At 45.7% G+C, this 19,781-nt stretch overlaps 1 protein-coding gene across 1 annotated transcript; it reads right to left on the bottom strand.

Moving 5' to 3' along the window:
* Positions 1–9,331: 9,331 nt before the first annotated feature.
* Positions 9,332–17,147, bottom strand: LOC144138167 (uncharacterized). The gene is made up of 4 exons (XM_077670319.1): positions 16,508–17,147; positions 14,719–14,858; positions 13,778–13,906; positions 9,332–12,929 (listed from the first exon to the last, which is right to left on the bottom strand). Exons 1-4 carry the CDS (start codon positions 16,803–16,805, stop codon positions 10,953–10,955), a joined length of 2,544 nt encoding a protein of 847 aa, XP_077526445.1. The 5' UTR covers positions 16,806–17,147; the 3' UTR covers positions 9,332–10,952.
* Positions 17,148–19,781: the final 2,634 nt, after the last annotated feature.

Consider the following 19,781-nt stretch of genomic DNA (forward strand, 5'->3'; position numbering starts at 1 on the left):
GGAGCAGATTCTCTGTTATCGCGGAGAAAGAAAAGAACGGCAACAATATCATCATCATGTTAAGCAGCCTTGGAGCGACACCCTTAGGGGGCGACACAATCCTATCCTGCGTTGCTTCCGTCATTCCGTCACTTCCGTAGCATCGCACACGCGAGTTCGTGAGTTCGTTGTGTGTGTGGCGACCGGCCCATCGGATCTTGCTAAGATGCCGCCACCAGCCAAAAAGCGGAAGTTTCTGACGCTTCACGATAAAGCTGCCATCATTGCGGAAGTTGATAAGGGCAGAAAAAAGAAAGACATCGCCGACGAGTATGGAATTGCGTGCAGCTCGCTTTCGACCATATTGAAGGGCAAAGATGCCATTCTCGCTGCGCTTGATAATGGCGCACGTGCGCAGAACAAGACGGTGACCGCGGCGGCCTTTCCGGACGTCGATAAGGCGGTGTTCGCGTGGTTTTGCGAACAGCGTGCCAACAGAGTGCCACTTACGGGAAAAATACTACAGCAGAAGGCACTGGACTTTGCCTGCATCCTCGGGCACGACCAGTTCCGAGCAAGCGTTGGATGGTTGGGTCGCTTTAAAGCCCGGCACGACATCGTGGCCAAGGCGATTTCGGGAGAAGCAGCAAGCGTTGACCCTGTAACGTCGTCATGGCTGCTGACCAACAGAGAAGTACTCGACCAGTACCAGCCCTGCGACGTGTACAACGCGGACGAGACGGCGTTGTTCTTTCAAATGCTCCCGTCGAAGACCCTGGAATTGAAAGGCCAGAAATGCCATGGAGGCAAGCACAGCAAGCAACGCGTTACCATTTTGTTGTGCTGCAATATGGACGGCACAGACAAGCGGCCACTTCTAGTCATCGGCCGGAGCGAGAAGCCCCGCTGCTTCAAAGGAAACCGCCGCTCGCTGCCCGTTCAGTACGCCGCTAATAAGAAGGCGTGGATGTCTCGCGCTCTTTTCTCCAGCTGGGTTGAGGCGTTCGATGCCGACATGCGCAAGGCGGGCAGGTCGGTGGCCCTTTTTTTAGATAACTGCAGCGCCCACCACATGGACGAGACGGAGCTCACGAACGTGCGCTTGGTTTTTTTTCCACCAAACTGCACTTCCGTTCTGCAGCCGCTCGATCAAGGCGTAATTCGCAGCGTGAAGTGCGCCTACAGGGAGAGGTTGATCCAGCGTCTGCTACTGAACCTCCACCACAAGCGTCCCACCGACGTGAATTTGTGCATGGCCTTCGAGATGGTGGCCGCCGCATGGGTTGCGACATCCCCTTCCCTGATTGAGAACTGCTTCAGGCACGCGGGCTTCACCACCACCGTGCAAGCATCACGCACGGATTGCGCTTCAGCTTCACCAGACGAAGATTTCGACGAAGGTGCACTTGACGGCGAGAGTGCTGGCAGCGCAGTGCCAGCAGTGCCGCTATCGCTGACCAACGCCTGGGGGGCACTTCGAGCCATCGACATCGACATCCCAGATGGGCTCACGGTTGATGCGTTCGTTCGCGCCGATGACGATGTCATCGTGCATGAAGAAGTGACCGACGAGGCCATTATCGAAAGCGTGCGCGAAGCTGACGACACCGAGGACCAAGAAGACAAGCACGCGGAGAAACCCAACCCGCGGGTTGTTTTGGATGCCCTCGACACTCTTCGGTCCTTCTTCGCCGCACATGACGACGACGTGGCAATGGACCACTTTTTTCAGTGCGAAGGGAGAGCTTTGAAGTTGTTGCATGGCAAGGGTCGGCAAAGTAAGTTGACTGACTTCTGGCAATAAATTTTCGTTCTGCTGGCCATATCACTGTTTTTATGTCTCGTACTCGCGGCAACGAAATCCTCGCGAAAACGAATTTTTCCGGTTTCCCCGGCGATTTCGTTATTGCGGGTTTCGACTGTATAAAGTCATGTTTGTGGTCACAAAGGTTGTGTGGCCTTGAGTACATCATTTGAGAGGCTATCCTGTTTTTGTGTGCCAAGCTTTGAATACCAAAGCAGACAGGGACCTTTAGTGGACAAGGGATAATAAAGTCTGATGACACCTAAGCACTTACGTGTTGTGACTCCGAGAGTGTGAACACCGTAGAGTTGTCCTTCAAGTGGGTACATTCACGCTGCAGCCAAATAATAAACCGGCCGTGAGCCTCTGGCAGCAGCTGTTGTCATTTCTAGTCAGTCCCACTGGGTGGGTGTGTGAGAATTGTGGGCGGGCATGTTGAAGTCGCAGCCAAATGGGAATTAACGGAACGGCCGTTTGCTCCCGTCAGCTGCTGTCATCGTCACTGGCCAATCTACACGAGCAAGTATGTTGGCAGGCCTTAGGAAAATTGACCGGATCACATTCCTAAGGGACCTACAAATTCATTGACCCACTGGCGTAAAAAGCATCGTGTACCTGTACAAAAAGTTGTACAAATACATGAAAATGGTACTGATGGCCTAGTTTGCTTCGTTTAGAAATGTTTTTTACTTAAATAAAAAACAAATGTGAAATGCATTTTAGTTCATTTACTTTCACTAGGCTGTCAAGCAAAACAAAGTTTTATTTCTTAGTTTCAGTACAGAAGTGACATATTTTTGATATAAGCAAACTAGGCCGCATGGAGCATCTTCATGGGTAGACAAAACTTTTCGTATAGGTACACAATGGTTTATTAGTCTGTGGGTCGAATAGGAATGTTAACAGGTGGGTCCCCCTTAATGGGTGGTTACCTTAACGTTGAGCCTAATGACGCACTAGGAAGTGCTACCTCATTCTACGTGGAGGTGCGTGTACGGATTTCTTTTTATATGTCGGAGGTTGGACTTGTGCAACTGAAGTGGTGTGAAGGATGCGCAGTCGACCCTCGTTCCAAAGGCCCTGGGTTTGATTTGCATTCACTCCCGAATTCCCCTACCATGCCAAAGCTCCCTTATTTATGAAAATGATCAGGGGTGAGACAGCTGCGCATGTTGCGCATTTTCGATAAAAATTTGTTTTCCTGCGCCAGGCTGCTCCAAAAGCTTGAAAATTGCAAAAATTCAGCCAAACGGCTCCAAAACCCTCTGAGAGCCAAGGATTTTCAGCGCCAACGCTCCCGTCAACGGCGAAATTTAACAGCACCTGCAAGGGGGTGCTCTTTGTAGAGGTTTCATCGATTGACCATTCAATAAAAATTAACCCGCTTAAAATTGTTCCCGAAATAGTTTTTTCGGAAGTCACAATGTCGGGTTGTACATGTTACATTCCGTTAGTTTTTAGTCTTCCCATCGAAAACCATTGCAAAGTCTGGTACAAAAAATACTTCTGTGTACTGGGGGGACAAACTACTTGTGCAAGTTGATGAAAAAACGGCAATAGACCTTTCCAGAAACTGCAGCGCCGCTCCTTCCCCTGGCGGGCGTGCGCAAGGCGTCATGGGAACTGCGTGCGCGCGCGGGGCGAGCGCCGACGGGGTGGTCGCGCCGCGCGCCGCGTTCGCGGCGTCCGTCAAAGGAGCGAAAGGATGGGCTTGCAAAGTTATGTTGCGCATCAATTAAATCATCTTTAAACCATAGAACCCAAAATAAGAAATAAACTCCGCATCCTTCTGAAGCTGCCTGCACCGCATGAGAACCTTTTGTCGCCTGCTAGCAACGTCGTCTGCTAGCTGCTGGCAGTTGCAAGCGTCTTCGTGCTTCTTGCTGCCCGCGGGAAAATAGAAATTCCTCGACACGAGGAAATAAAAAACAAATGTGCACTTGAGCTCCCAAAGAAAAATACAAATAACCAGCTCTTGCCTCCGGCAGCCCGCGGGGAGCTGTGTGGGAAAACGAAGAAGCTCATATCGTGTGCACACGTTATTCGTGATGCATTTCCGCGTGTGTAAAGCTACACTCGTTTACGACCTGCCTTAGCGTTTGTAGTTCACGCGATACTGACGATATGGCGCCAAGGAAGCTGCAGGAGGCGGAAAAACGTCCTGTATGATCGGATGGGACAACAATACGCTACGAGACCGGCATGTTTCATTGCACAAGTTTCCGAAGGACAAGAAACTTCAAAAGAAATAAGTTCGCCAGATAAATCGCCAGGGTCGTGATGGCTGATTCGCTTTGTGGGAGCCGTCCGAACATCACAGGATATGTGGAGCCCATTTCAACGCGAGCAGACGCAAATGTTACATGAACCGTATGCGACCATTTTTCCACACCGGGTCTTCTCCGAGAGGTGTCCTACGGTAAAGACAGGTACGCCCAGCATTATAACGTAAATTCCAGGCATCCGCTTCCAGGCATCCAAGACGAACTAGTGATATGCAGCACTGTCGAGATACCCCTGTCAGCTCAGAGTAATCAACGCCCGTTTTGTAATGATTTTTAGCACAAACGGCGTAACAGGGCATAAAGCAATATTTTCACTCCAGCAGGCAACGATGCGGTTTCTCCAACGACAGCGACTGCCTGCAGCCCATTTCCTGCGGCATTGGAGTAACGGGGTTTCTGCTGTAGTGAGTTCAGCATTTCGACTATTTCTTTTCGGTCGCTCACTGTGGAATTATTATTTCCCACTTTTAAGGTGTGGTGTACTTCCTGTGAGAAAACAAAGGAGACAGCTCGTCATAGCTGACCCAGGATTCTTGATCGAAGATGAGCTCTGTGAACTTGGCGTTAAATTGAACAGATCCCCCATGTTAAATGGTCGGCGTCAACTGACACTATAACGGAGGAAACACGCACACGGCAAATCGCCAACCTAAGGAGACACGTTAAGCGAGTTATTCGAGAAGTGAAGAACTTGAGAATACCGTGGTATGTTTTCCCAAATGCCATGGCTGACAAGCCAAACCGGATACGGAAAATTTGTTGCTACCTGAGCAACTTCACACATGAACCACTTCTCAATTGATAATTAAGCAAAATGTCAACTATGCGTGTTTTGCATTAGCGCCCTCTGAACAGTTTTACCTTTTAGTCGGTATTGGTTAGTTTTTCTAACGGAGTAATTAAAAGTGTACGTCTTTTTTTTCGACTGAAATAAACATTTCTATTTTCATATTTACACACAGCCGAAAACATCAAAAGAGCTTAGGATTGCACAATAAGACTCGCCACCTCTTGGGCACCAGTACTTGAAACAAATGCAGACATAGTGTAGTATGAATGGACGGTATACACACTGCAACTCCCCAAAATGCAGCAGTTTGTTGAAGAAATGCGGACGGTGGTAAGAATGCTGAAGTTTGAAAAAGAAGCCAGTGAAGAAAACAGCTGTCCAGGACTTGATTGATTGATTGTGGGGTTTAACGCGCCGACGCAACGCAGGCGATGAGGCGCGCCGTAGTGGAGGGCTCCGGATTAATTTTGACCACCTGGGGATCTTTAACGTGCGCCGAAATCTCGTACACATGGGTGTTTTTGCTTTTCGCCTCCATCAGAAAAGCGGCCGCTGCGGCCGGGAATCAAACCCGCGACCTCGTGCTCAGCAGCGCAAAGCCTTAGCCACTGAGCCACCGCGGCGGGTCAGCTGTCCAGGACAGCAGATGTTCTGCATGCATCACACAATGTTAAACGCCGAAGCTGCACCGTCAACAAATGCTCCCTCCACAGGCGCTGTCGCGCACGGCACGGTTTGACACGGTAGAGCTACATGAAGAGCGGCCCGGGCGGCAGCGGCGGCGGCGGGTGTAGCCCGAAAGAACCCATTCCCATTCGACCCCTTCCCGTTTGAACCCATTCCCGAAACGCCCTTCCCGCTTGACCCGTCCCGTGTGCGCCCGTTCCCGAAACGACCTTCCCGTTTGGGCCCTTCCTGTTTCAGCCCGTTCCCAAAACGCCCTTCCCGTTACAACCCGCTCCCAAAGCGCCCTTCTCATTTGAACCCGCATTGTTGCAAACCATTTGAATTTCTGAAAATATGCGTTACCGTCTTCGAAACTGTTCCCCAAAATGTGCTTACAAGCAACGGGTCATGCACTAAAAACTTGTATGCACCAAATTTTGCGGAATCGACCGGTATTTCCGGCCGATAAAAGTTTCCGAATGCCTTAGGTCGATACTGCCCTCTTGACACAAAATTTGTAGCAGCGAAAGTGTACTATAAAGATACCCAATATCTTGAGGAATGCACGCATTGGATTTTTCTGCAGTTGGTGTTCGTACGTGCAGCTGAAATTTATTTATCAGCCCCTCTTATGCTCATTGTTTGGAGCGTAGCTTTGTCTTCGGGTTCGAGAGATCTATAGATCAAAGATGTCCACAGGAGAGACTTTTAAAAAAGGCAAAAACATGTGCAGAAATCTGATAATTGGCTACAAATGCCTTTCCTACGTGAGTAATATGGCAGATATTTTTATTTATTTACTGATACTTTACGGCCTCGTCGGGCTCATGAAGGAGTGAACATAAAAGCACATCAGTATTGGTTAGCGTAGTTTAAAAACGCCCCGCACAAATAAGTAAAATACATAAATATGTAAAAGAGCAAAGGGGTCCGAACAAGGATATGCATTCGTAATGTATTCCAATTTTAAAATACGACGATTCAATCAGAACACATATTTACAATACGTGGGGAAAATTCTTCTAACGATACCGAGTTCACTGTTCGTTCAGTTAACGTATTCCAGTAAGAAATTGCACGAGGAAACAAAGAGAACTTTCGAATAGTAATTGAGCTGATTGGCTGCCTAATAGTCTTACTATGATGTCTTCTGGCTGAACGTCTGAAAGGTCCTTGGAGGTAGTATTCCCGCGACAATTTTAAATTTCTGTAGTAAAGAAAATTTAGGCTATAGAGACGACCCTGCACTGCTTCAGTTTTTGAAGGTTTGCCCTATTATGCAAATTGAGTACGCTAGAGTGACCGGAATAAACAGAATCAATAAAACGCAAAGCTAAGTTTATAATTTTCGCTGGTTCTCATGACTGCTATTTTTTTATAGCCAGATGTGGCGTATGTATCCAGATACATAGGGTTACTTTATTTTTATACATATTTTTATCTTTTATAGTTTTCATCTGTTTCTTTTCGACATTGATGTACACTTGCGCTAATATAACGATTAAATGTGTTAGTCCGCCAAATACGATTTCTTATTGTTTATTTGTGCTTCCGCGGCGCTTTTCTAGGCTTTTTGGTTTTATGATTTTTTGGTTTGTTAATTTAAAAGACTTGTTAGTTCATTTAAAAGATTTGTTTATTAATTTGTTAATTGTTAATTTGTTTGTTAGGCTTTGTTAATTTAAAAAAATTGTTAATTGGTATGAGTTGAATTGTAACCAAATTTCATCGTCTGTATATTCAAAAAGTGAAGCCCAGGTATGAAAAGCAGTCAAGGACTCTGGATGTACTGAGCATGCTATCGCAGCGACAAACGGGAACAAATGAAAAATAATATGAAAATGTTTTTTATAACGTTTCATAAACTGGGTACGTTATTCCGGGAACGGGCTAAATAAATAGGAAAATACGAAACGGCAAGGTTCTTTCGCCCCGGGTTGAAATGGGAAGGAACAAACGGGAAGGTTCAAATGGGAACGGGTTCAAACGGGAACGGGCCAAGTGGGAAAGGGCGAAACGGGAAGGTCGTTTTGCGCCGGGTTGAAACGGGAGGGAACAAGCGGGAAGGGTGAAATGGGAATGGGTTCAAACGGGAACCTCCCGCGGCGGCTGCTGCGGCGCTCACAGTTCCCAGGCTGCTTTGCGGCCGCCGTTTGGGGGCGCGCGCAACTTTCCGGAAAGGTCTATTCTCGTTGTGTGCTGTGCTGGGAGCTCACGGGTGAAGCCGGCGTGCTGAGCCCTCGTTGGCGAAACGGTGACCTCGACGACACCGATCCGTCTCGTGAAGAATCGAGGACGAAGTTTGCCACCACTAGTTCTGCACTACCTATCCTACAAGTCACGTTGCCATCAGTAATGACATGCAACAACGTGCCAGAGATCACCACACGAACAAACGCCGTGCTGTGATGTGGCGACGTGAGGTTCGATTGTGTGCATCGGAGCGTAGAGCTCGACGTCTTAGCACACTCGGCTTTTGCGGTAAATGTGCAATTGAGATGTGGTCGAGTGGAGGGTGTGTTGTGTCATATGTACCGATTAATTTGTGCTGTCGCCCTTCATGTCAGCGCACTCGGCGGTGAAGTGCGATGCTTGCATGGCAGCGATTGTTGCAGGCAGCCGCTGCAAGCAACGCGCGGTTGCGCTGGCAGTTACGATCGCTTTGGCGTTCGGTTAGCGCCCGAGGGAGGTTGTTTCGCTCAACGGAGCTGGTACGCGCGTAACATGCTGCGCGTTGCGGGGACGAAAGATGGCACCGGAGGTGGTGAAAGGGTACGGAGACCATGTTGACAGCAGGACGCTTGTTTACTTCATCCCTCTCCCGTGCACTTATTCTATTCCAGCATAAAGGTAAGACTTCTGCCAATTACTAGGACGTCATAACCTAGCTTTATGAACGACAAAAAGTAGGTTCTGTAGCTAGTAACAGCTTCGAATTTCAGATTTACAAAAATACAGCAATTACACTGCACTAAATGGCCACTTTACAAGTGCCCTTTTAGGGCTGCTATAATTCAGGCATGTTAACTGAACAACCTCCGCTTAAACTCTTTTGCGCTTACCCCCGCCTTTTGATATATATCCTCCTCTGGGTATTGAAGTGTCCATGTGCATTCTGCTCTTTGTTCTCCAATTTTATTTCAAGCCGCACTAAAACAAAGTTAATGTAATGACCTGCATAGTTTCGCAGTGTTAGTAAGAGTATTCCTAGTTCGCAACCAATTTTACATATTAATTGTGAAACCGCCATACTTCTACTGCACTAACGTTAGTTGCAACCATTACCGAAGCCTGAAAGGAACTTTACATTTTTTTGCGTGTCAGCAACAACTGAAAGAGCCTTGCTGTAAAGAAATTTTGTACCAAACATTATGCTTGCATTATGGCGGATACAGTTGCGATGTTTAATTGCCGCTGCTGTACATCACAACTTTACGTTAATCAGGCAGAGTTAAAATGACAGCAAGCATTTCCCACATGCTTTAGAGAAACTGCTGGTAAAACAAAATATATAAAATATAAAATCAGCACATGTGCAAACAGGCCATTAACTGCGAAAGTAAAATTAGAATTCAATAAGTACACTTCAAACACGAGAAAAACCAAAGAATATTTTACTTCAAAAAGTGCAATATCTTGCAGGTAGGTAGTTTATTGGTGATGTGACTGACTGCTTGTTTGTACCTGTAATTCTGCCTTAACAGTGGAAAGCATTCAAATGGTAATGACTGTCTAAGCTGTAGCTTATAAGCCACTTAACTGCACTCAACAATGCTACAGATCTGTGAGACAGGATAGTTGAGCAGACACCAATTTATTTGAGAGCAGGCCTCAGGTACATGTGGGTGTACAAACATATTCAAAGTTAAATAACACCGAAAGACAGACTAATATATACACAGGTAAACAATCCTATGTGGAGTAATAAAATAAAAATCAAAGAACACAAGACCACTTGCACTTCGCTGTACAGATACTAGGACACTGCACCTCTGTGAAATTAAAACTCGCGGGCATTGCACAAAGCCTCCACAAAAATTGTTCCATGGTCAGTTAGAAAAACACAGTAAAGAGAAGAGTTGGTTCTCAAAATACAAAAGGCACGAAGTCAGGTAAATTCCAATACATTAGCATGTATAGCTTACATGTATGCCACACGTGGAGGCAACACCCCTCTGATAAACTTGAACAAAGCATGTACATTACACAAATATCTATTATTTGAGGACTGCTAAGCATATACTACAGACCAGTACTTTGTTGATGAATTTAATTTCTCTCAAGTGACCCTTTTAATGTTATAGCAGTTGAAAAACTAGCATGTGGCATAGATACAGTAATGACGCCAAAACTACATACATATCAGTTGATGACACAGCCTGCCGATGGAACATTTTTGAACTCAAGTGAGCACGAACATATCATGCAAGCCACTGTCCTTAGAACAGGGAGTTCAGTTCAGCAAAAAACACACTCCCGGGATATCTGTGTCAAAATTTCAGTGTAAATGTAACATTAAAGAAGCCATGAAGACAAAATGCAAGTTTGGTTTATTTGAAAAAGTGCCTCATTACAATAACCACTTTAGGCGCAAGCTTCACTCAAATAAGCTATTAATAAGCAAAACAGAAAAGGCATGCAACACCCTAGCTACTTTTTCGCACTGTATGATGCATTATGAGCAGCTTGTTGCGATTGGCTGATGCCGACAAAGTGCAACACAAATTCAACAGGGGTCGTAAGCGTGTAAAATGAGATATTTGCATCCAAGTTTGGTGCCTATTCCTTTTATAGCGGTAAGAATGATAAAATAAACAATGAAAGCTACAAACATAAACTTAAAAGCACCAGTGCTAACGGGACGCACAATGCTGGCCGAAGCTGCGGAGCCGTCGAGCACAATGGGCTTGTCTGACACGACACTGTTAACTGGCATAAGCTACATTGCCACTTACGTAACTCTGTTTGTCGAGCATAACCAGTGTTTCACGAAACGATTACTATGAACTGTACAAAAATAAGCCAGGTACACATCCGGTCAAAAACAAAGCGAGTGTGGACAGCTGTCTTTGCGCGGTATCATTGTGCCACATAGGAACGTGGACGGTAAATAAAGACAACAAATGACACGTCTCGCCGTTTGCAGCAAGCTTAGTCAACACACACTTTTGTTTTAGGAACCTACCCTACATATGCATCGCTGATGTCGCGAAACATGCAATGCACCGGGAGAAAATTTAGACTTAAATTGTTTAATTTCTCAGTGAATAAGGCATTGTTTGCTGCCTGACAAGTGCTGGAGGCACTGTAAAACACCAAATCTTTCACAACTTGTATTTTGCTTTCATGGCCTTTTGAGTGCAAAGCATTTTGTGGACAACTTGGAAAGAGTTCATATACCACTCGCAAGTCAGCTAAGGATAGTGCACTATAGGCGTTTCCGCTTTGGAAGGGGTTTCAAAGATGAGCATCCTTTGGTTGGTGAGCCTCGAATTTGAAGACCTGAACTGTGTGGCACACATTCAGCTAACCTACGAAACGCTGATTCAACCATTTTCTTGGTGTCCAACAGTGCATCAACGTCATGACAGTAATGAAGAAGGGAGCTGCACTTTTCCCATTCTTCAGCTATGGCTTTTCGCAGCACTGATGCTGCCGGATTTCCTAGAGCTTCTCTCTCGGAATGCAGAGCCTGCTGAGGGGCCTCAAAAACAGGCAGCTCTACGAGATCAAGAACATCAGAGGATGTATCTGATGGTGGACAGCTGCCCAAAGTAATTTCGGGCCGATTACGGTAACTATCTGGGAGAGATGCAAACGACCACCCACTAATGTGCTTAAAAACAGCACAGAAGTGCTTGCATGGGTATTTGTGCTTGGCAAAGTCAGGGCAAGTGCACAGAGGCTTGCAGAACTCAGCTGTGTGCGCTTCATCGTCGTCTCTTTCCGACTGAACAGCAAACGCACCTTCAGTAGGCAGTTCCCTAATGTCAGAGCGTGTATACTCCTCTGCATTTACAAGCCGCCTGAGCATGTGCCTAATAAAGCTGTGGGGCCGGTTGTGAAGAAATGCGGGGACAGCGTCTTTGTACTGTCTGTACAGTGATGACTGCCTCATTGTCGACTCGTGGAACTTTTTCTCGTTGTCAGGAAGGTAGCCACAAACAACTGCTGCGATCAGAGACGTCAGTGACCGCTTTCCACTCGCACTTTTGACATAGTGGGCCTTGAGCACCCTGTTTTGGGCTTCAATGCCGTTATTTGTCGTTAGAACAACGTCAAATTCAAGTCTATGAAACATTACCCACAGCTCCTTCACACCTAGCCACACCGTTTCAAAGTAGCTGCGATATTTTTCGTTGTTCCAGTACTCTGAGCTAACTAGGTCTTTAAGTGCCTTCTCAAACTCGCCCTCATTTAAAGCACTGCCCAGGCGTTTCATTAGCTGCAGGGCATGCTCTGGATGAGAAATGTTATTTTCTTTTCTTCGGAGCCACCTTTGCCATGCCTGTATTCTGTGAAAATCACAGATCGTTACCCTGCTGTTCACAAACACCTGCCGGATGGCACTGATTTCTGCATTGCTATAGTCCACCATCCAGTACTGTGGGGAAAAGTTGTTGCCCCACTGTTTGAAAATGTTCAGGGCTTCAGCAATGCAGAAAGATGTTTCAAACTGCACTATAAAAGTGCCAGCAGCTGCGTACCCTGATGGTGTCTTGACAACCAGAAGAAACAAAGGCAACGCATAATCACTCGTTTTGTGCGTTGCATCTAAACATACAACTGCACTGCCGTACTTTAAGAGCATGGTGTTCATAAACTTGGACTGAAAACAGAAAAGCAGCGTTTCCTCACACTCACTGGCGACAACTTCTTCCACATTCTCCGATTCAGTACTGGTTACGCAGCTGCGTGCCCTGTATGGGCGGTAGAGGACAAAGCTGTCTGGTTGCTCGCTGCTGATTTTTTTAACTAAGTCGCCAGCATTCTCTTGGTCTATCGTGCTGAAGCGGTCTTTCCTCAGGACTGCCTGAATGTGGTTGCTCACATCTCTGTTTGTAGGGTAGAATGCCCTGCTACTGGTATCAGGCTTTTCTTTTCCTGAGAAAAGCACATCACGCACATAGTAAAGAAGGCACTTTTTCACATCTGGCACAGATGTAATTCCTTCCCTCACAAGCATTTCAATCCTCTCCGCAATGTCCTTGTTTACACCCTGGCTGAAGGCTTCAATTTCATCGAAACCATGATTGCAATGAGAGTCCAAGTCAGCAACTGCAACGTATACCCTGCATTCAGTGCTTACTGCCTGCTTTGCTTGCAGTGCCTCGTTCAGCTGTCTGGCCTTGTCCGACTTGAGCCTCTCTTTCTTATTTCGGCCGCATGGCTGTGGTATGTCCGCCTGAAAATTAGGCATTATGGATTATAACGTATACCTCAATCACAATGGCTTTCATCTCATGGGCACTGGGCTATGAATGCAAAAAAGATTACATAATGTGCTAGCACTATTCAGTCAGTAGAAGTTAAGTTTCTCAGATTACTATAGAAGCCTGCAGCAAAATGTTTTTTTTTTTCAGAGAACTTGTAAGAGCCATTTACATTATTGCAGAGGTAAAGGTAGCCGTGCTGACCAACAAAACTAATAAGTGAAATCAACATATCATTCAAATAGAAGGTGTAAACTAGACTGCAATAACAGTAAAAAAATGGTGTTTAAAACAGTTATGACGACATGCTATGAAACACAGTTATGTATGAAATGGGTATAATACATGTTATCTGGAACAATTTGCAAGTGATGAAATGTAATGCAACAGATGCTGAGAAATTTTAGCTCTTGTGCAGCTGGATCCAATTAGGAGAATTGCATCATAAAGAAACTTTGATAACTAGCATCTTAAGGAAGCTATAAAATTCATTGAGCAAGGAACAAATGATTGCACTATGCACAATTATTTGGAAGTGAACATTTTAGGCACCTCATAATTTATAAAAAACTGTGACATTTACTTACTTGTAGGCTGTGTATGTGCAGCTCTTAACCAAGCTTTTACATCTCATTCTGAGAGATTAGTTATATAAAAATGCTTGCATCTAACTTTCCTTGTTCAGATCCAAACAATGGGCAAGTAACCGTTACAAGTCGAACTTATGAAAGCAAACATTGAAAGAGAAAAAAGATAGTTGTGTGTGAAAGATCGAAACACCTCAGCTGAAATTTTTACACCAACAATTGCACACAATTACCTTGAAGTCGGGATAAAGTTCTACATGCTTGAAATGTAGGGTTGCTGTGCACCCTTTTTTCTTTGTCCCTTGGAGCAGGATTCTCTTCTTCTGGAAGACTTCTTTAGGCCAGTCTGTAGCTGTTGAGCCCTGTAAATTCAAGAGAGAGAGATGTTTTTATTCGTGATGCACTAATATGGCAAAGAACCAGTACCCAAATATGTTCAGTGTGGCATCCTGTGACCTAGTGCACAAAAAAAAAGGGAGCAAAGGCTTCAATGCACCCAAGATTTTTTTTTTTTTTACTTTTTCGTTAGCGCAACTTGGACACGTAAGCACTCTACGATTTAGTGAATGTGAAAGCATTAGTGCTCAATTGCTTCCCAATAAATATGCCAGTATTGTGGGCACTGCCATTGTGTGGTGGATCACTGGTGACCTGTGCACCAGTGGGTAAGCTTGGTGAAATCACATACTCTCATTCATATCGTCCTTTTTTCTTTTTGCGTTTGTGCCAACTGCTGCTACACTAGCCCAATGCAAAGAACCGAAATGTCCAAACCAACGCGACTGCTCTCCGTCTTCCCTGTTGAAACCCCTCTGACTTTTAAAAGCAGCCTGCTACCTTGTTCATGCGGCAACAAGCGACAAGAGAACCGATTTTGTACATGGTTTTGCCGTTTTGCTGCCTCGGTAAACCAAGCTTACACACAAAAGGGTGAATGTGGGAACAACGCTGGAGTAGCAAAGCATTTATGCCAAGTTGAACATGAAAGCCTTAGACTGGTGGCGAGGTGGTAGGCAGTCGTGGGTATGGCTTGTTGTGACTACTTGTTACTCGAAAAGTCATGCCACTGAGTTCACTTGTTTTGTTTCACCATGTATGAATTAGGCTTTGAGTGGAACCGGCACAAATGAGGGTGCAGGAAATTTTCACATTCATTAGTATGTAATATACATGCCTTGTCCTTTTGCTGCTCAGTTTTCTTGTAGTATTCCACTCCAAAGATGCATACTTTAGCAGTTTGCTTGACCACACGGAATGGTATGTTGTCAACTGATATTCGACGGCCACAGTGAATCGTAGAGAAAACCACGTTGCCTGAAAAGAAAGAGCAAAATAGTTTTTAAAAGCCTCATTTTGTGTTTATGAGAAAACAACCTCTCACTTTGAAGTAACGAGCGAGTACTTCGATAAGGCTAATAAATTATATTTTAAGCTCTCTAAAAGTAAAAAAGCTATGTAAAAGTAAGTGCCGATATGTTAAATAATGTGTAGTCTCTAAAAGGGGACACGTTAACGTTGAAAATTGTGCATGGTATTAGCCAAACAGTTTGCTCATTCTTACCCTTCAAACAGTCTTACCCTAGACTATTTATGAAAAGTTTATGAAAGACCCTTCATTTAAACGTAGCTAGTGTCTATGGAGTTTTGACGGGACCCATAATGAAAATTAAATTGTTACATCTGAGGGAACTTTAACCCAATATTTTGAGTTGCGTCTGCAGACGTAACCTGAAAATGAAATTGGAGTTGCGTCCAACATGTTCCACTGTAAAAATTTTAGAGCCATGGCAGGGAACCAGAAACGGAAATTAAAGTGACGATGTGGTCAAGTGAAAACAAAAAAGTTAACGGCTGACGGAGCCAAAGTACAGTTACGTGCTATGCTACAATTTAAAAAAAATGCGTATGTTGCTGCTTTACGTCTGTGCATCATCAACAAATTATTGTTGAAACCTGACCCTTCCGTGCGTTTCACGTCAGTTGGCAATTAAAGAAAAATTTTCTGCAGTATGTGCGTTCTAATTTTATATACATACATACATATATATGTAATTTTTTTAATCGAAGTTTGGAACATTTGTTTATATGAATGCACATGTACTTCTTGCTATATTGAACACAAAAGAAAAGCATAGTTCTTTTGGCGGGCAGCTCTTGCCGAGATTGATTGATTGATTGTGCAGTTTAACCAAGGGTTTAACGTGCTGAAGTTACAGCTGGACTATGAGGCGTGGATTAGTGGAGGGCTCGGGATTATTTTTGACCAGCTGTGGATGTTTAGTTAGTTTAGATTACAAAGGGCGTCGACTCTACTAATTTAGAACGTCAATTTAATTTCAGTTTCGGGTTCCGCTGGTCGGGGATGCATTCACTGTGAATTACGCGTCTGATACACGCACAGCCGCCGATTTTTTAATAACGTCGCGCGAGCATCGACCGGCGGGTCGATCAGCGCTTTATCAGGGTAGAAGGCTGCGAAATGAGCGAGAATATAGATGCAGTTCGCATGCGCTTAACGGACCTGCAAGTGCAGTTGTCTGCTAGGGTGTCCGTACGTTCCCGCAAGTGCGGCACAACCCCTTCCCGCTTGTGTAATCAGCCGCCTATCTGTATTGGCGTGAACAATTAACGTGCACGATAAATCGCTGTCAGCACCCGGCAATGAAGACAGCCGCTTGATTACCAGCGGGAAGGGGTTGTGTCGTGATTGTGCGAACAGCCTAGCAGCTACGACATGCAGTTGCACTGGCGGGAGCGGTCTGCGGATGCGAACTGTGATCGTTCAGCCGCTTACGTATACCTTGGCGCTGATCGAACCACTCGCCGGCTTTACGTAACCCAAAACATTCAATGGTAAAAGCTCCGTCGCGTGAAACTCTACTTTGCATTTTGGGTTTCGTCGGACCTACTTTAAACTGCGGCAATTGTACTAGGCCAGAGGCAAGTCCATGAATTATGCTTACCTTTGCGTGAGTTGCTGACTTCTTTTGACGTTCGCACGGAGTACTTAACGTTCACAGCAGCCAAGGACCTTTCAAAATGCTGAACCTCATCATTTGACTTCAAGTAGCCATGCCAGTAGCCGTCTTCTTGATGCAGCCCTTGCAAGTACTTCTCCAAAACAATTTTCTGCCGATCAGCAGAGTCGCTCATCGTTGCATGTCGTCGAAGACCAGCGTGCAAATGCGAGTTCTTGCGGTGGACTGAACGTGCGCGTTCTGTGCTCCGGTATACGGAAGGACCACACAAGAGCAAAAACATTTTTGTGTTCACTTTATTTTGAGGGATTCCTTTCCAGAAAGTAAACCATCACCACATGTGAAAGCTCCATGCGCGTGCGTTGTGCCGAGCGCTTTTAGCTATGAACAGGACGGGAGAAACATAACCAACACCACATGTGAGCCTCGAAGGAGCATGGAGAGCCAGATGCAGGAACAGGTAAGGTTAATAACTACCACATGTGGGCGTCACCTTCCCGGCGCGCAAGGCCAGCCGCGCGCTCGGAACGATCGACCGCCACGCACGAACGCGACGCCCGAAACCACGAAACAACGGAAACAAGAAAAAAAAAGAAAAAAAAAAACTCTCTCTCTCTCTCTCTCTCTCTCTTTTTCTCACTCCCTCGCTCGCTCTGGACAGTTAGTCACCTGACAAACTGTCACGTGACTTTTTGTCGACGTCACGACCTCTGCGATCACGTGACAGGAGCAAGAGGGGGTGTAGGGGCGATCGTCTGTGAAATGAGGCTCACCCATCAAAGTGCGGCTGTCGTGTGTGTACGTTCGGGAAGACGGTTAGAAGGAAGCGGCTTCTAGCGTTATTTCACATCAGACGCGTGTGCATCGCGTCATCTAGAAGTGTTGGAGATGTGTCTAACGCCCGTTTAACTTTGGCAAGTATGAACCAGGCCGCAGCGCGATCCATCATGGACCCGTCACCTCGCGGCTCCGGACATCTTTCCTCTGTCTGCTATGCTGACATCGAACGCCTGACATCGAAGAAAGCGTGTGCATCACGTCATTCAGAAGTGTTGGCGATGTGTCTAGCGCCCGCCGAACATTGACAAATGTGATCCGGGCCGCCGCCCGACCCATCTTTGACCCGTCACCTCGCCGCTTCGGACTACTTTGTTCATTCTCAACGCAATGCCTCACGAAGAAGAGACTCCATTCGAATCGCGTTTTGCGGAACGGTGAATGCCGTTTTGAAGTTGCATCGAAATGGGAATGGTGTTCAATCGGCCATTAATGCGCTCGATATGTACCTACGGCTGGACCGTACAGGTTTGGCGAGCTTTTCTGATTGCATGCTGCAGCTATTTTGTGGATTCGCATTGCAATTTATTCATTCGTTCTTAATCAGGTTACGAACTGATGTAACATTAAATTATTCAGCCAGATTTCTGTCAGCCAGAGGAATTTGCCTGTGTACCCTGATAATAAAATGTGTTGTCATGTTTCATTGCTTTGTTCGAACTTGCACTGGTTCTGATAGAACTAGTACACTCTGGTAGACCTATCAGACTAATACAGTCTGATAGACCTACCAGACTAATACACACTGATAGACCTAATAGACTAATACAGACTAATAGACTAATACAGACTGATAGGACTAATAGGCTGATACAAACTGATAGACCTAATAGACTAATACAGACTGATAGGTCTATTAGTGGCAATAAGCATATACGTGTATTAGAATTTGTATCAGAATTTTTGCTAGGGTAGGTAAGGCACATGAAAAATTCGTTTTTCGTAGTTGATAGGCGGGTTGTCCTTGTATTTAAATGGGCATTTGATTTCAATGAGTACAGTCTTGTTTCCGATCTTGGTGAGGCCATCAGGGCTAGAGCACAACCACGGCTGCTCGGGCAGCACCCAAGCCCGTCTGGAAGAAACTGTACATGTTGTGTTAGTAGTGAAGCATTTAGACAACACATGCACTTACAATGTCGCTACGCAGAAACTACCTGCACAATGCGTCCTCCAAGTTTCCAAGTTTCTATTGGTGTCCTTCACGCACGCATGCTTCAGTCTTGCTGCCTGTGTGCAAACGGTGTGCAAAAGATGTGCCTGTGTGCAAACGGAAAGGGCAAACGGTAAAACAAAAAAACAACCCCCCCCCCCCCCCCCTTCTCCTGATCCCTTTCTAAATATGAGTCTTCAAGGCTGGCTTAATCAATTGAAAGGCATACTGTACTGCATGGCATCATTCCGGTAAAGGATGTCTTTTCTCAATTGCTGTGCCACGTTCTGAAGCTCGTCGTCAGTTTTTTTCTTTTTTTTTTTCGTGCACCTTAGTGCTGGAAATGCGATATTTCCTCTCCTCGTGCCACCTGTAGAAGCAAATGTACTCTATTTTGCAAATAGTTTGGAAGATATCTCAACATACCTTGCATACTGCGCGTGACCCAGGGTAAGTGTGACCTAGCCAGCAGGTGTCTTGTAGGTTGCACTCAGTTGCCGTACTCTTTGTAGACTGATTGGTCCAACTCGGCCAAAAAGCCAACTTTTTTTGTACATCCATCTAAAACCGTTAGTTTTAGGCAGTTGTATACTGGCCTGCCCGACATTGGTGATAGGAGTCCTCCTACAGTTTCTTTCTCGATGGTTGTGGGAACTTGCATCACAATGTCTTCGAGTGCTTCTTCACAGGTGAGGTGTACAGAGTGCCTCTCCTCTATCTCCAAAACCTCTTTCAGGGGGCCCTCAATTTTCTTGTACGCCGGAAGAGTGCTTCGAGGTGCGGGCTTGACATTTGTTTGAGTTGATTTGTGTACATGCTGTGGCACAAAAGGAAAGCGAATGATGGCACATGAGATACTTGGCATACCAGTGCAAACATATAGACGGTATTCGTTGAAAAGTTTAGCGGTCAATTTCTTCGCTTCGCAACACTTGAAACGGCCACAGACATGGCCAATGCGCCACGGGCACGGCGCAGCCTGGGCCACTGCGGCCGCACGCTGAAGAAAAAAAAGACACCGGCGTGCGTCATCTGCTCCGTTCCAATCCGATTCTAAACTGTGGCGTCAACCGAGATGTTATTAATCACACTCACACTGAACTCGAGGCAATACTTTGCATTCGGGGAGGTAGAGTCTGTAACGTGAAACACAGTCATGTGTTTCACAGTCGTGCTTAGCATAGACAAGTACCGCCATCCCACGGAGCCCGACGTAACGAGTGACGGCGCACTCACACGGTTGCACGGAGGAGAAGAGTGGTGCCTGGT

Source organism: Haemaphysalis longicornis, unplaced genomic scaffold (assembly GCF_048455015.1).
Source record: "Haemaphysalis longicornis isolate Haplotype H1 unplaced genomic scaffold, Haemaphysalis longicornis Haplotype H1 scaffold_5, whole genome shotgun sequence".
Classification (NCBI taxonomy): Eukaryota; Metazoa; Arthropoda; class Arachnida; order Ixodida; family Ixodidae; genus Haemaphysalis; species Haemaphysalis longicornis.